At 46.6% G+C, this 17150-nt stretch overlaps 2 protein-coding genes across 2 annotated transcripts in view; one reads left to right on the plus strand and one right to left on the minus strand.

Annotated features, from left to right (window-relative positions):
* SLC6A20 (solute carrier family 6 member 20) overlaps window positions 1-5155 on the plus strand; it is a 50169-nt gene extending 45014 nt beyond the window's left edge. Inside the window, exon 11 of the mRNA XM_065933877.1 lies at window positions 1634-5155. Within this exon, the coding sequence (XP_065789949.1) occupies window positions 1634-1783 (150 nt within the window). The 3' untranslated portion in view covers window positions 1784-5155. The remainder of the gene's footprint in view (window positions 1-1633) is intronic.
* Window positions 5156-9368: 4213 nt separating this feature from the next.
* SACM1L (SAC1 like phosphatidylinositide phosphatase) overlaps window positions 9369-17150 on the minus strand; it is a 68204-nt gene continuing 60422 nt past the window's right edge. The window contains exons 14-19 of the mRNA XM_065933878.1: window positions 16494-16563; window positions 16310-16382; window positions 15490-15583; window positions 15292-15384; window positions 13841-13898; window positions 9369-11215 (exon numbers count right to left, since the gene is read on the minus strand). Coding sequence (XP_065789950.1) covers window positions 11079-11215; window positions 13841-13898; window positions 15292-15384; window positions 15490-15583; window positions 16310-16382; window positions 16494-16563 — 525 coding nt within the window. The 3' untranslated portion in view covers window positions 9369-11078. The remainder of the gene's footprint in view (window positions 11216-13840; window positions 13899-15291; window positions 15385-15489; window positions 15584-16309; window positions 16383-16493; window positions 16564-17150) is intronic.

Consider the following 17150-nt stretch of genomic DNA (forward strand, 5'->3'; position numbering starts at 1 on the left):
TCTTTCCAATCTTTTGTTAGTGTATAGGAATGCAAGAGATTTCTGTGCATTAATTTTGTATCCTGCAACTTTAAACAAATTCACTGATTAGCACCCGTAGTTTTCTGGTGGCCTCTTTAGGATTTGCAGATGACATACTATACACAGAAAGTGATATTTTACCTTCTTTTCCAGTTTGTATTCCTTTTCTTTTTCCTCTCTGATCACTGTGGCTAGGACTTCCAAAATGATACTGAATAAACCCACTACTGCATAGCACAGGGAACTCTGCTCCGTGTTCTGTGGCAGCCTGGATGGGAGGGAGTCTGGCGAGAATGGACACACATGCTTTGTAGGGCTGAGTTCCTCTGCTGTCCATCTGAAACTATCGCAACATTGTTAACCAGCTATTCGCCAATACAGAAAGTTAAAAGTGAGCATCCCAGAAAAAGTCATAAAGTGATGGATATAAAGGTTCCCACTTACTCTTATAGTAGATGCTGTTCCTGCTATGGTCATCTGGGAATTCATCCCTTTTGTGTGGACATGGGAGTGATTTGTGAACTCAGAGCCGAAGTGCTTGCTTTCTGTTTCCTTAGATGTACAAGCTGTTTGGCTAAAACTCTGCAAGCTTCTTTATTACCAGTCTCAGACATTTTTAAAATTTCTAATTCCTGAGTAAATAAAAAGAGAGGGAACAAAATCATTAAGGGGGTGTTCTCAACGATTTCAGAACAGACTGAACATATACAATATACCCTTTTGCTCTGATTATGAGAGAAAGAGGCTGTTATAAAGTCATAGAAATAGTAATTTGAGAGGGCAATTTATTCAGTTTACATGGAAAAGAGAACACTAGTATCTTCACCTACAAATACAAAGCAGGCCTACAAAACCACACTTCACATAAAGCCCCCAAAACAGGTAGTGGGGGTAACTGTGTTGATTAAGAATGGTCCTGTTCTTGATCTTAGCGGAAATTCTTTCAGGTTTTCACCAAGAATGTTTGCTATGGGTTTGTTGTTTATAGCCTTTATTATGTTGGGGAAGGTTCTCTGACTACTTTCTGGAGCGTTTTTAGTGTGTGTGTCAAAGCCTTTTCTGTATCTGAGCATCACGTAAAACACAAAGAGCAACAGAGGTCCGTGGGCTGCTTCCCAGAGCCACACTCGGCGTGGCGTTTTGGTTTACACATCGTATGTACTTTGGTTGACAGCAGGCTTCCTTGGCGAGAAGGCAGCATTTGTTGGCTTTGGGGCCTCAACTGGTTTGTCATCCATTTCGCATTTAAGGAAACATCACAAATTCTGCCAACTTAAGTCCATCAACCCTTCTCTTGAGAGGAGAGCTGTGTTACTGGACTTAGTAGCTAACAATGCACATGGCGGTGGTTTGAAGTCATTAAATAAAATTCAAAGTCCAGCCCTCTCGCATCACTGGCCACACTCCGGGGCCGGTGGGGGTAACCCTGCGGGACAGCCCTGGGCAGGGGGAGCCCCTACCTTTCGCTGCCGCTGTTGCTGCCTTGAGCACCAGCCTTTTTTATTCCCATGGGCCTTCCCAACAGCAAGCACGCTGCTTGTGTTCAGGGCACAGGGGCTGCGTCTGCCCCGCGGAGCGGGGGCGTCTCCTGACACTCGGGTTCTCTCCTCAGGGTCAGCTGGTGACCAAGGACTACCCGCCCCACGCCCTGGCCGTCATCGGGCTGCTCGTGGCCTCCTCCACCATGTGCATCCCACTTGGGGCCCTGGGCACGCTCATCACACGCTGCCTCAGGCGGGGAGACACAGCCCCCGTGGCCTGAGCCAGGCACCCCGGGACTGACACCAGCCGCTCACCCAAAGGGGGGCGCATCAGCTGCTACCGGAAATCCTGACTCCGGACGCACTCGGTCCGCTGTCTTCTCGCCGATCAGGAAGGTGAGGAGGTGACTCCCTGAGGAGGAGCCCCGTCCCGCCCAGCAGGCGGCCCTGTGTCCCCGTCGCCTCCCCGCCACCAGAGAGGCAGGATTCCCACGGCGAGTCTGGAAGGTGGCTGCTTGATGGCAGCAAAGTCCAACAAGCAGGGCGCACTGTGAACTGAAATCTGACTTTAATTTTTATGAAATAAAATTTTAGCAGGTTTTTTTTTCCCTGAAGAAATCTCAAAACGTTAGAGGGCATTCGTTTGTAGAGAAGTTGGTAAAAGGAGTTTTCAGTGCCTAAGATGACAAATCTGAATGTCATCAGTGCAAAATAAGTTCTATTTTCAGTCACGGTGAACCTGCCATCAACTGTGTTCTCTTTCCCTGAGAGGATGGGCTGGCCATAACGAAAGAGATGCTTTGCCCAGGGCTCACACAGGAGGTCATGATTCCTTCACCTGTGGCCTCTCAGTGGGGCCAAGGCCAATCCTCTCCACGAACAACCCCAAACCCCAGTGTCTCAGAGCCTTCATGAGCTGCCAGAGCCACTGCAAGGATGAAAGTGAAGCCAACGTTCCCATAGGCCTAAGGTAATATCTGGACATAATGACCAGCTCTCTATAGGAAAGACCATGATCACAGCTTATAGTCAATGTTAAATTACTTACCCTTACTTAAGTTTTTCTAAAACATATAGAAAGACTAGTCTCAAACAGAGCCTTTTTTAAGTGAAGAAACCGTATTTAGGACATGGCATTAGTCCACTGTGCAAACATCTGCTATCTTTTTACCTGCAACAGTAAGTAGGTCAAGGTCATCCTGACTTGAGAGGGTCCCTTCCTGTTCTAACATTCCTGAATCCCATGATCTCAGTGAAGCACAGGAAGGTTCTTTGGGTAGATTGTACAGACATCTTTAAAGACACTTAAACATTCACCTGGGACATCAGCTAGAGATGGCTTCTCTCTTACAACTTAAGACCGCTTGATGGTGTGGACTAACCTGGAGAGTCACATGTAAATCAATGAAGTTAGGACAGACCCTCACCCCATATACAAAAATAAACCCCAAATGACTTAAAGACTTAATTAAATATAAGACTTGCAGAAGAGAACATAGGCAAAACATTCTCTTGAGAAAAACCATACCAATATTTTCTTACGTTAGTTTCCCAAGGCAATAGAGATAAAAGCAAAAACAAACAAATAGGACCTAATCAAACATATAAGCTGTTACACAGCAAAAGGAAACCATAAAACAAAAAGACAACCTAACAAGGGCTTAATTTCCAAAATTTACAGATAGCTCATACAACTCAACAATAATAAAGCAACCTAATCCAAAAATGGGCAAAAGACCTAAACAGACATTTCTCCGAAGACAATGTACAGATGGCCAATATGCACAAGAAAAGATGCTCAACATCAGTAATTATTAGAGAAATGCAAATCAAAAACTACAAATTAAAACATCACACTGGTGAGAGTGACCATCACTGAAAAGTCTACAAATAACAAATGCTGGAGAGAGTGTAGAAAAAAGGGAACCCTCCTACACTCTTGGTGGGAATGTAGACTGGTACAACTGCTCTGGAAGACAATATGGAGGTTCCTCACAAAACTAGAGTTGCCGTATCATCTAGCAATCCCACTCCTGGGCATATGTCCAGACAAAACTAGGATTCAAAAAGATACATGCACCCTTATGTTCTTGGCGGCACTATTCACAATAGCCAAGACATGGTAAGAACCTAAATGTCCATCAGCAGATGAATGGAGAAAGATGTGATACATATATGCAATGGAAGATCACTGAGCCATAAAGAACAAAATAATGCCATTTAGGGCAACAGGGATGGACCTAGACATTATCATACTCTAAGTCAGAAAGAGAAAGACAAATATCATGATATCACTCGTAAGTGGAAGCTAAAACACAATGCAAACGGACTCACAGAGAACAGACTTGAGGTCGCCAAGGCGGAGGGATGGTGGCTGAAGGATGGCCTGGGAGTTTGGGCCTTCTATATACAGGATGGACAAACAGCATGGTCCTACTGAAGGGCACAGAACTGTATCCTACATCCTGTAATAGGAAAAAAAAAAGCACTTGGCTTTAAAATGTACGCATTTATGTGCCACATCTAGTCAGTCCTGTGATTTCTCATCAGAGGTTCTTCAGTGTCCAGACCCCTCAGCTATCAAGGCCTGAAGAGTGGGCACACTCGACAGTAAATAACAGTCTCTTCCTACAGCCTTACAGCTCGGTCCCCACCTCAGCCCTCAGTCACAACCCCTTAGGACAGAGGCCGCCCCTCTTGGGGATGTTCCTCGCCTAGGCGTCTCAGCCCCGAACGCCAGGGCCCTTAGGAGTGCAGACACAAATTCTGTCCTCAAGCAGCACCGCACTCCCAGCAGTTGGACCTCGGTGGCCCTCCACCACGGTGTCCCTGCCAGCCCCCCGGGTGCACTTAACACCCCGGTGCGCAGGCCACCCCCTGGACCCTGCCAGCCTGAGAACCGGTGCCCTCCTAAGGGAGATGGGGACGGGTCAAACGTTCAGGCACATTTACATCAAAAGTGACCTTTAAAAGTCCTGAGGGCACTTTTGAGCACTTGTATGGAAAAGTCACTTCTCCAAAATAATTTCTGTTCACAAAAGTCAAACACATGAAGAACCATTATTATAGACTAATGTGCTCCAGATGAAAGTGTCTTCAGTTTCAGTTCAGTTTTATCCTGGATTCTAAGAACTGCATGAAGAGCAGAACATTTCACAGTCATCCTCTTGAACCACTAAGTCCTGTTTCAAAAAAGCCTTTCCTGGCTGTTTTCTAGGGACTGCACCAAAGTAGTCATCTTGTCATCCGCCCACCCTTCTTCAAGAAGCTGGAGAAAGAAAGGCACATTCCATCCCCACACCCTTAGCAGTACCATGACATCAGGACCAGACAGGAACTCCAGAGAGCTTTCTACTCACACTAAGAGCACGCCAACTCCTAGTGCTAAAAAATCAGGTAGGGAAATATTTGTGTTTTTAGCCACTGTCATAATAAAACCCTAAACAAGTATCTCTCTCGATCTTTTTGGTCATTTATGGGATGTAGTTTTGAAATCTCTAAACACAAATTTTTCCCCTCATTATGTAAACATACTACCTAATTTTGGAAAAAAAGGAAAATAAAGGAACAGAAAATCTGTCTGCTCTCTTTTTATGTTTGCTTCCTCACATGCACTGACCACACCAGTGCAGTAGTGTGTGAAGGCCATCACCTGAGAACAGAGTCACATGGTAACAGGAAGGCCAGCATCCCAAAGAAAAATCAGGGGAAAAATTCCAATTTGCTGGATTTAAGCAGCATGTGAGCTCTTCTGAATTGCTGCAGAATCTTTCCAACCCTTCTGAGAGAGAGGTCCTGGGTAGTCTGCCCACCTCAGGATCCCTTGTTGGCGGAGGCCACGAGAACCCACTCAGTAGGCCTGGGTGTGACCTCAGAACTGTCCTGGGGTGGAAAGGCTGTGTTACCTACTGTGTTAGATTTTTTTTAATAAGTTATTGTACATAAAAAATTATGGCTATTGCACTTTATAGACAGAAAAGCTGGGGAAAAGAACTCACCCAACATTTTCTACTGAACATTCAGGGAAAGAAAGAAAAAGAGTGACCAGTTTTAAAATTCCTTTTAAGGCAAAAAGTACATCTACAATTATGAAATTCTCAACCAAAGCTTTCTGACCGGTCTCTTCAGGGGAATCTCGGGTCCTTTGGCTACTGCCCACCTGCACAGGATCCACCTTCATGGAGTCTGTTAAAACCAGCCCTGGGGAGGTTCTAGGGACACTTCTGGTCCCTGGACTTGATAGCTCTTAGATTCTAGAAGGGAACAGAAACAGTGATAGATAATAAATGATATGGTTACAGACTGCAATCTTTTCTAAGGAGGAAATAAACAAGCCCAGTGACGGTGTGAGAGGAACAATGCTAATGTCAAGTGGCTGAGGAGGAGCAGCAGGCCTGAATTTTGAAGAATGAACTGTAGTTACTGGAATTGCTGGAAGGTCCATCTAGGCAGAGGCAATAGCAGTGCAAAGGCCCGCAGGGAGAAGCAGCAGAAAGGAGGCCTGCGGCCAGACTGGGGAGGAGAGAGAAGGTGGGGGGGCTTAGGGAGCAGAAGGGGACCTTTTGGTCCCCTACAGAGGTCAGATGAGTCCTGGCAGCCATGACAGTGAGGTTTCATTTTCTTAAAAGAGCAGCAAAATCTCACGCGAGGGTCTTAACATGGGACCCTGTGTCAACCAGCTGACATTACAAGATCCCTCATGGCTGTGAAGAAGGGACCACAGGGGCTATACATGGCGTGAGTGAGTCCATGGGCGAGACGGTGGCTGGTGTGGACGCTGACGTGAGGAACTGGTGGATCTGAGGTGTATTTTGGAGGGAAGAGTTGCCAAGACTTGCTTATGGACAGGATGCATAGTTGAAAGAAGGAGAGGGATATAATGTTACACTTACTGGGTGGATGTTGGTGGCATTTTCTGAGATGGAGAAAGGTGGGCATGGAACCAACCAGTCTACAGAGTATATAAATCAAGAGTCCTGGAAAAAGGAAAAAAGAAAAAAAAAAAACCTCTGCTAGACTGCATTTAGTTTGAGGCGACTGTGAATCAGGAGGGAATATGGGGTAGGCAGTTGAACATTAGAATCTAAGCTTTGGGAAAGATCCAACCTAGAGGTATATTTTTGGGAATCACAGTATAAAAATGCTATTCAAAACCAGGGGTCTAAACAGCATCACCGGGGCAAGTGTGTCCGTGGAGAAGAGGGTCTAGGGTGGAAAGCTGCAAAAACCCCAGTGTTGCAGACACAGCCATGGCTTCCTTTCCGTCCTTCTCACAGAGGGGGTCTGTGTGCCTCCCTGGGCCTCTGAATGGGCTTCTGAATGCTCCGACCAGGAAACCTGACGTCAGAGGCTCGACCACAGAGGCCTCCACCTGGATTACCGGACCCCTCACTCGGGCCGCCCCAAGACGGCAGGGTCACGCGGAGGCGCTGAGCTCACAGAACCAGGGGCACCCACCTTCCGGCCTGCCTCGTGTCACGCCAGACCAACCTAGGCCAGGGAGACCAGCCCCTCTGTCAGCTGAGAGACCCCCGTCAGTGCCCCCTGGATCACAGGAGTCACCCAGCTGAGCTCACACCCGGCTACAACTCCTGACTCACAACACTGAGACTGCCTTCCAGCAACAGGAAGCCAGGACAGGGATAAAGCTGGGAGGAGACATGAGCGGGCGAGAGTGCGGAGTAAAGAACCCAGGAGGAGGTGTGCTCCCAAAGGCTCAGACAGAAGGACATCTCCAGGTCTCCTAGACACGACTGACAACCTGTACTTTCTGCTTCTCACCTCAGAGTCTACGCTTAAACCCAACTGTAACAGATCAATTTAGGACGATATTTTAATGGATGGCACAGTAGCTCTGTACAGCTAGAAAACTAAATACACAAGAGGTATATGCATCACTGAAAACGGTGAATGAAGAAAGACAAACACCTGGGCCTTGGGCTAAAACAAAAAGGAAAGACAAAGTCATGCTCAGAATAATCAGTGAAAGGAAGTGCTAAGAACAAACAGGCCATCTAACCAGCTCAGCCAGGACCAGGGCATTCGTGGTGACAGTTACACATGTCACAACAACTCATTGACTGTTCTGCTCCCCGCAGTGAAACCCCATTCACGGCGCCTCTGCATGATGCCCAACACGGAGGACGGGAGCTGGACCTCGAGGAAGACCTTCCGCCTGTAGACTTACCTGGGCTTCTCGGCAGGTGTGTGTGTGCATGGCGATCGTAGGGAACTGCCGTGTGGATGAGAATCAAAGACTGAAGAGACCAAGTTCAACCCTCAAGTGAGGTCCAAATACAAACCAGAGCCCACGTTCTTCAACTCCAAGGCCAAGTGCTTGCTCTCATGCGCGCCTTATCCAAATTCAGTTTCACAGGATGCTCTGTAAATAAAAAAAAAATCCCTGACAAAAAATTCTGGTGCTGCTGTGTTACACACACATCCCTCTCTAGGAGTCACTTTTCAAACCTCTGAAAAGCCCAAGAGCTGAGACAGCTGTGACTTTAATCTGATGTCTGCAAATGGCTCTCATCTCAGATTCCTATTGTCAAAAGAAAAAAGAAAAAAAAAGCTATGAGCAGGACTCAGGTTACTACAAAACACCCTCCGGAGAATCCTCTGGCCCCCAGACTGAGGAGCCGGGGCCCCGAGCTCAGGGCAGTCAGACCACCCGGCAAGAGGCGTCGGAGTGAGGATGCGTTCTTGGCAGTGCAGAAGCCCGACGCCCCGGCAGTGGAGGGAGCCTGCAGTCCTACAGAGGCAGTGCGCTACCTCTCCCGGGAACCACGCGGGACAAGAAAACTGGACCGCGTGTCGGATCACAGCACAGCGTCCCTCCCGGGCTGTGCTCCTCCATCCCACACTTCAGGTTTGGCCACGCGACCTGCTCTGACCAATGAAACGTGAGCAGAAGGGGCTGTCACCTTCAGGTGGAAATGTCTCCCTTTCCTTCCTGCCAGGACAACTGGTCATGTTCCCGTGTGAAGCTGTCCCGTCACCGGGCCCCAGAAAGCAGACGGCACGTCGCAGAGCCGCAGCAGACCCTTCAAGGATGCACAGAAGCAGTGAGAAATAAGCCTTCGTGTTTTTTTTTTTGCCCTTGAGATCTGTGGCTCATTTGTTACCTCAGCATAATCTGATCTACCTGGATGGACACAGGCCCCTTCCTTACTTTACGGGGAGGCAAAAAGACCTAAAAGGTGAAAAGACAAAATTATCTCACAAGGAACCCCTTGGAGTTGAGCCATGTGGCCTTACTCAGGCACAAGCGGTGGGAGGGAATTTTTGGTAAATTCAACACCACTGAAGTCACACACTTCTTCCACCAAAAGTCATAAGAAAATGAAGAGAGAAGTCACAGACTGGAAGAAACACAGCACACATAACCCACAGAGAATTCCTCTACAGACAAGGATTCCAACAAATCTTTAAGGACAGGCAATCTAACAGAAATGGGCAGAAGACCCAAAGGCACTGCACAGCAAACACCTGATTCTCACCAGCTCTGAATCACGACTTTGGATCGCTCCCTCCTTCCAGGCTACGACCAGACTTGCAGAGAGCCCCCCGCCCTGTATCCGCACCATGCGTGGTCCCCTCCCCGAGTGCGCCGACCCAGTGACTTGTTTATAGTGCAGAGAATATGGCTCACGTGAGAGATGAGAGGACACTTCGGAGACGAGGTTAAAGAAGAATCTTGACTTACTGGCTTTGATGAACCAAACTGCCAAAACGGAGAGGCCTATGTGGCAAAGAACATAGTATTTTAAAGATAATGATGACCATGCATTGCTTTGCATGATTCTTAAAATTCTGAAATAAAAAAGAATATCCCTTTGAAGACAAGGCACGGGAATGACACCAACATTAGTTAGAAAAGAATATGTCATTTTATTTTCACTTACAGATGAGACAGTACATGAATTTAGGAACAAAATCACTGTAGGTTTCTGAAATATTGACACCTCAAGGTCTAACACACCAACATTAGCCCATTCACTGCAAAACAGCCACATCAGCAGTTCAGATTTGGTCTTTGTCATGGTTGTTGAAATAAGTTCTTAACGTGAAATGCCCAGTACGTCATAGTAGACATGAACCGAGTTTTGAAATTTCCTCTTTGGAACAAATGATGCTTATTTACAAGTTAAGAGTAGGCAGTTCTAATTACTTACCCTATTGTGAGTGTTAACGACTGACTTTAAGCTACAGAGGGTTTTCCAGCTATTATTTCCTTTAGTTTCTAAAAGCAACAACTCTTATTAATGTTTATCAATGATAATGTTGGAAAAAAGGTGATGTTAAAATCAAGGCGCTTTTTAGAGATATTTAAGGACAACAAAAGGTATTACCATTGAAAAAAAACACCTGTACATATTTTCAAGCACAACACAAATATTGCAGCAGTATTTAATCGAACTATTGTAAAATAGTGGCAATTACACTAGCTTAGATACTTTCTAGTTTGTAAACCTCATAATTACAATTTCAATATACAGTTTCCGACTTATTAATTAGAGCTATGCACAGCTTCTAAAGCATATTCTTCAGGTTTATTTCTGCACATAAATTAAAGCTGTAAGTTGGTCCTTGATTTGGAGAACAATAATTACCTGGAAGCACTAAATTTCAGACACACTGAGAGCTAACAAAAATAATTACAGAGTGAAAAGTGTCAACACTACTGTGCGTGGAAAAGCAGCTGCTGCCTCCAAGTGCAACATGGAATTCGGCATGAGACGCGCTCAGGGACCCGCGTGTCTCGAAGAAAGACCCGAGGAAAGAACGAGGGCCAGGAGGGAGGCGCTGACCAAGCGAGGGTGTTTCCCACACTGGGGCGATCCCGAAGACCGAGGCGGCTTTGGACCTCTAGCATGAGGAATAGACTTTACATTCGCTGATTTCATTTACACCTTTTAAAAAAGATAGAGTATATCTGAACTTTTTTCATCACACTTAAACTGCACAGTTCAAGCTGACTGAACTCATAAGGCAGCCCAACTAGAACTCAAGAGGAACACCAGACCCTGGTCTCCTCTTTCCTACTGTGTAGTCATGGACAATTTTGTCCAACTATCTCTATGTAGGAGATTTACACGTTATGAACAGACTAGAGTTAGCTTACTGTTAAACTGTTAAGAAAAGTTCAAAGGTATATGGAAAAGTAAGCCTGCTAATAGCAACTGCTTCTACAGTGACAATAAACTGAGCTAGAAAAATAATTTCACTGTTTCAAATGAGGGAAGAAGCTGGATTTTTTAAATATATTACTCATTCTTCAATGGCTGATTAAACTGATGATGTATAGGTTCCTTCCATCCTGTGAGTTGAATTCAGGTTACATTTTAATTACAGACTAGCTTCAAATTATAAATATAACTATCCCAATATAGTGGAGAGATCATCAAGGCAGTAACACCAGATCAACTCTAAGTCATCACCCCCACACCAAGCACAAGATGTGCTCCTGGATAAACGATTACAAAGATCTCGGCTGCCGTGGAAAGCGGGTCAGTAAAGACTCCAGTTCTGCATGATGGAATCTTCCAGGCCAAGCCGCTTTCCACAGACACAAATTCAGTCTATCTTTTCTTTTTGGACCAATCTGGGAGCATCAACAAAGTCTTTGCCATTGTAAAGAATAATAAAAAATGTTCCAATGCTTGCGACTCCCCAGAAGAGCACATAGGCCAGGGTTTCTGTCCACGTGTCACCTGTTGATTTTAAAAAACAAAGAACTGATAAATAACAAGTCATTTTATTGACACTAGTTCTAGCTTTCAGCTGTTTAGCACATCTTGACAGCATTAAAGTTTACAAACACATCCAAAGGAAAAACATAAGAACCTCTCAGTTAAGGTTTGAACCAGTGGTTCTCTGCTCTGGCTGGCTCGAGAATCTTCTTCAGGGCTGGAAACAGTGTCAGCTGCTGGGCTCATCCCCAGCCCGTGTGCTTTGGCAGGCCTGGAGCAGGGCCCCAGAAGCTGCATTTCTCACAAGTTCCCAGATTATGCTGATGCTGCCGGTCGAGAGACCACATTTGAGAACCACTTGCCTATACTTCCCTGGTGACTCAGACATGAAAGAATCCGCCTGCAATGCAGGAGAGCCGGGTTCGATCCCTGGGTCAGGAGGATCCCCCGGAGAATGGCAACCCACTCCAGTATTCCTGGGCTTCCCTTGTGGCTCAGCTGGTAAAGAATCTGCCTGCAATGTGGGAGACCTAGGTTCGATTCCAGGGTCGGGAAGATCCTCTGGAGACAGGAAAGGCTACCCACTTCAGTATTCTGGGCTGGAGAATTCCATGCACTGTATAGTCCATGGGGTTGCAAAGAGTCGGACACAACTGAGTGACTTTCACTAAAAACCAAAGTAGGGGCTAGAAATCAAGCACTGTCATATATAAACACCACAAACATCATTATGTTACAACTAACTGACATCAGGGATTACCATCCACAGCGTCCAGTCCATCTTCACTTGTACAACATGCATATTTATACAGTTGCTAATTCTGACAGCTCTGGGTTTTAAAGCTCTTTCTGGATAAAGAGAAAGGCGGCTCCTCACAAGTCCACCCTTGTCACTCCCCAAAGGGGTGGTCCACTGGTTCCGGCTGAGTCATGGTCCTGATGTCCCTGCCTTTGCAGACATTCTACAGGGAAATGTGTGTATATAAAAAGACCAAGATAACAAAGCTAACTCAACAGCGGCGTGGCTCCCAGAAAAGGCATCCATTGGGCAGTGTGTTAAAGAAAGAAGTCAGTGGATCGAGGGTGTGGGCTGAACCGTGAGCAGCACAGTCTGCTGGCCCCTCCTTTTCCTTCCTGCCCCGAACGTGACACAGGCCCCCATGACAGCACAGCGATGCGGCACTTGAGAGCCCCCGGCCTGTTTTTGGACTGTGAGAGCTTTTACATATTCAAACAGCTGCAAAAACAGTGTGCAAGAGAGACCATATGTAGCTTGCAGAATCTAAAATACTTATTGTCTGGCTCTTTTCATAAAACATGTGCTAACCTCTGCCCTAGAGTAACAGGAGGGCAGCTCCTTCCTGTGTCGTGACCACCTTCACTGCTGAACATGCGGGGATTACAGACGAGCAGGCTCCGAGCCGCCCCTGGGGAAGCTGGCAGAATCAGTGTGGGGGGTGAACAGCAGGCCTTAACTCAGGAAACGTTTGCTGAGGGCTTCCTGTATCCAGTATTCTTGCCTGGGAAATCCCACGGACAGAGGAGTCAGGTGGACTACAGCCCATGGAGTCACAAAGAGTCGGACATGGCTGAGGCAATTTGGTACGCGCGCCCTGAATCCTAGGCGCAGGAGGTAAAATAGTAAGACAGGTCTCTGCCTTCAAAAAGCTGCTGATGCACTCAGAAAGATGAGCAAGTATGCAAAGCATGACTACCCACTGGGTGCCGGACGCCACGGAGCAGGGCGCCTCTGAGCATGAGACCCCGCAGTGCTCACGCTGTCAGGAGAGGGCAGTGCTCTCGAGGGAGGGACACACCGTACTGCGGAACCCAGAAAGGGGGAGCTGAGGTCTGTGCAGGGAGAACAAAGGGACCCTCGGTGGGAGGACGGAGGCTGCGCGCAGAGGCGCCCCTTCAAGTGCCTGAGGCTGCACCTCCAGGCAAAACATGGGCATCACAGACTCATTCTCAGAGCACGGAATGTTACTAAATAAGCAGCTAAGTAACTTAACCCCATTAACTTAGTGACACAGGAAAATACTGAGAGGAAAAAGAACACCAGTAAGACCCGTTTGTTAGCTCAGGTTCCTAGGCAATGTTTCTATTTAAATTTACTATGTATTAATCTATAATAACACTGACTCGCCCAACAATAGGTGGTTGGTCACATAAACTATACATCCATCAAGGGAATACTTTGCAGTCATTCAAAGTAAAAGACATGGATAAATATTTATACTGCTCAGTGAAAAAGACAGTACAAAAAAGTTTATAGGATCTGCCTTTTGAAAAAAAAATCATACACAACTACAAAGACTAAAACATCAAAACGTTAAAGAATGATTAGCTTATCTCTGAAAGGCAAGGTGATAACATTTTCTTTTCTAACTGTATTTTCTGTAATTACTATGTATTACTTTCGTAACGAGAAAAAAAAAATTTAAAAAGTTTAAGTGGAAAAAAACACGCCATCAAGCTACTGAGTATTTGTTTTCCCTCCTGTCACATCTAAGGACTCGCGTCACCTGCTCCCTTACTCACTCGGTTTAACGGGACACACCATGTACTGAGCAGGCGCAAACTTAAGATGCTGTACAAAAAAGTTCAACAATCTAAAAGATGAATGTGAAATGAGTGCAGACTTACCAGCCATCAGCAAACAGATAATGCACATGGAAAAGGCAACAACCATGATAATAGGCAACTGGAAAAGGAAACAGAAACCACCACGTAAGATGCTAATCAAAGGTTGTAAAATCAGCTGTCTGCTTTCCCTGAAAGACAACAGAACACTTCTGTATCTGATATACAAAATACCTTTCTTTCAGCAAAACATCATTAGAGTTTTGATCATAACTGCCCAAATCTTCAAACAGGTTAAAAGATCTGAATAAAGTGGAGGGAGGTCACCCAGATGTGTACTCAGACTCTAGGCCCCCCACTCCAGGACACCCTGCCCGAGGGCATGAAACCCCAGAGAGGCTCCTGCAAAGTCTGGTGACCGAGTCAAGAACGAGAGACGTGACGAAAACATACAATGACTTCCATGTCACAGGTTTGCCTCCAGCAGATCCTGAAGCTCGGGGGAAGCAGTGTCTCCCCGAAAGGAGAGGCCCTCACTCCTGCTCCATGTCTGTGTTCTCACTTAAACAGCATCTGCAACGGACATCTAGGTGCTTTCACGTCTTGGCCATCATACACAGTGCTGTGATGAACACTGGGGCGCGTGTCTTTTAGAACTGTGGTTTTCTCAGGGTATATGCCCAACAGTGGGGTTGCTGGGTCACATGGTAGATGTATTCCTAGTTTTTGTAAGGACACCATACTTTTCTCCATAGTGGCTATGCAGTTAACATTCCTACCAACAGTGAAGGAGGGTTCCCTTTCCTCCACATCCTCTCAAGCATTTATTGTTTATAGATTTTTTTTAATGTGGTACATATATACAATGGAGTATTACTCGGCCATAAAAAAAGAACAAATCTGGGTCAGTTCTAGTGAGGTGGATGAACTCAGAGCCTGTTTTACAGAGTGAAATCAGAAAGAGAAAAACAAACACTGTGTATTAACCCACATATGTGGAATCTAGAAAAATCGTACTGATGATCCTATCTGAAGGGCGGGAAATAAAGATGGAGAGGATGGACACGTGGATGCAGCTGGGGAGGGACAGCGGGACGAGTGGAGAAAGCAGCACATAGTCATGTGTAAAATGCAGAGCTGGTGATGAGCTGCCGTGTGGCACAGGGCCTGGCCCTCTGATGACCCCGAGGGGCCGGATGCGGGGAGGGAGGGGGCTCCACAGAGAGGGGCTGTGTGTGTAATTACGGCTGATTCACGCCACTGTACTGCAGAAGCCAGGACAATGCTGCAAAAAGGAACGAAATCAAACAAAGGATCCGCAAAGGACAGTCAGGTGTGAGAGAGGGCGACATTCCACAGTGACCTCACTCTTCTCCCTCATCTGCTCCTTGCGGCAACTTAAGTGTTCATATTCCATTTAGAACAACATAATGTTTTATGTCAAGGGGAGCTGGACCATTTGTACCTTCAGGCACAATGCTGTTAACAACTTAAAAAACATAAAGGTTTCTTACAGCCAGGAATTTCAGATCTCTTGGAACACTTAAAGGACTATGAGATTCTAATTCATCCACTGAATAGTTCCCAAGGAATAAGTCTATGGAATCCTATAAGAGAAAAAAAGCAAAATAGTAACTCCCAAATTAGGTATGGGGAACAGTACAAAGACAGCCACCAAATAACCACAAATTAGCATCAGAAAACAAACTTACTTGTCTAAAGCCATCAGAAAAGTTGTTCTTGTAATACCGTATTAATGAGTTCCAGCCATCCATTATAAGTCCCAACTGAGTTCTCTTTCCAGTTCTGGTTAAATAAGAGGTTAAGTTTTGAGTTACAGATTTGCATATTAAATTCTCACACTGTTTACAGCCAGTAAGTATGTGGTATGGAGATAAATAAATTATAAAGATTTCTTCTTTAAAATTCCTGAATATATAAAGGAGACACCTCACAAAAGAAACCAGTACTGAGTCCAAGAACTGTGCATCCTCTTTCTAGAGCATTACCACAGGAGACACAAAGAGGAAACGTGCTCAGTTCCATTCGTAAAGACAAAAAAGAAGAGAAACGCATAGCCCAGGTTAAGTGGTATAAAGTAAACAGAGTAGAAATCTCATCTTGCTCCCAGAGAATCCATACAGCAGAAAAAGACCCAACCACATTTGTAACAAATTCAACACATCCCAACCTCTCACTACCCAGTATGGTCCTTGAAACCAGCCCCAGCATCATGTGGGCACACAGTCTCAGGGTCCTCCCCAGGCCTGCTGAATGGGCCTGGGGTGAGTCAGGTGCTCAGTAGGCGGTTGAGAGGAGCTGAGGTGCCCAACCCCACTGGGCACAGAATCACCCAGGGACGCTAAGAGGCCACCGGTGCCTGGGCCTCATCTCCCCCGAGTCCCAGCTTCCTGGCCTGGGACGAGGCCCAGGCACCAGTGGGAGCTCTTGTGGGAAAGCCGCCCGAGCGGTCTACCATGCGCCGGGACAGCGCACCCCTGGGCCGGAATGCGGCGTCGGCGCACGGCTCACCTGGTAAAGTCAGTCTTCAAGGCACCAGTGCCGGCATACTGCTTGGCACAAGCATTGGCATTGTCAGCCCAGGCTGTGGGGGAGAAAAAGGAAAAATCAGTTAATAATCATTGACAATCAATGCTCTAAATCCAAAATATTTCAAAATTTGAATAACCTTGCCTCTGTTCAAGAAATGACCTACCATTTTTGTAAATCTTCTCAAATTCATCTTGTTCTTCAAGCTTTTGTCCCACATGCAGAACTCCTAGTCTCTGGAATAAGAATCAGACCCATGTTTACATGTTACAGATTTCAGCACACGTGATTTAGGAACAAAAAGCAGAGTCTCCAGAGTCTCACGTGGCTGCTGGCTTCGGGCGGGAGGCGCTCTCCTTGTAGCTGGGGACCACCGCCCTCTCCTGCTCGGCCCGGCTGCAAACCCTCTCTCCGGGCTCCCATCTGCCACAGCCCCTCTCTCCCCTGAGCCCCAGCGGCAGGACTGTGTAAACCCAGAGATGGAGCAGAGGGAGAGGCGGGGAGTATGCAGTCAGCGCTCCCTCCTTCCCTGCCGCCCCCCCAACCTCCCATCACCTGGACCCTCTACCCGCTTCACAACTCACCACCCCAGACTGCTGACTCCACACTTACCCCTAACCCAGGGCCCTTTGAGAACTGGATGAACGCTACCTTCCTCCCTCACCACAAACTGCACCGAAGCACAGCCCTTTGCCTATCATCTCACGGGACTCCGGGCAGCCCGAGCCTCTCTATGGACTCCCCTCTGGAGTTCACTGACCACAGATTAGGGACTCCCGCCTCGGTCTTGTTTTGGACCCGCAACCCTCTGAGAACCACTTAT

Source organism: Muntiacus reevesi, chromosome 4 (assembly GCF_963930625.1).
Source record: "Muntiacus reevesi chromosome 4, mMunRee1.1, whole genome shotgun sequence".
In the NCBI taxonomy this organism is placed as follows: domain Eukaryota; kingdom Metazoa; phylum Chordata; class Mammalia; order Artiodactyla; family Cervidae; genus Muntiacus; species Muntiacus reevesi.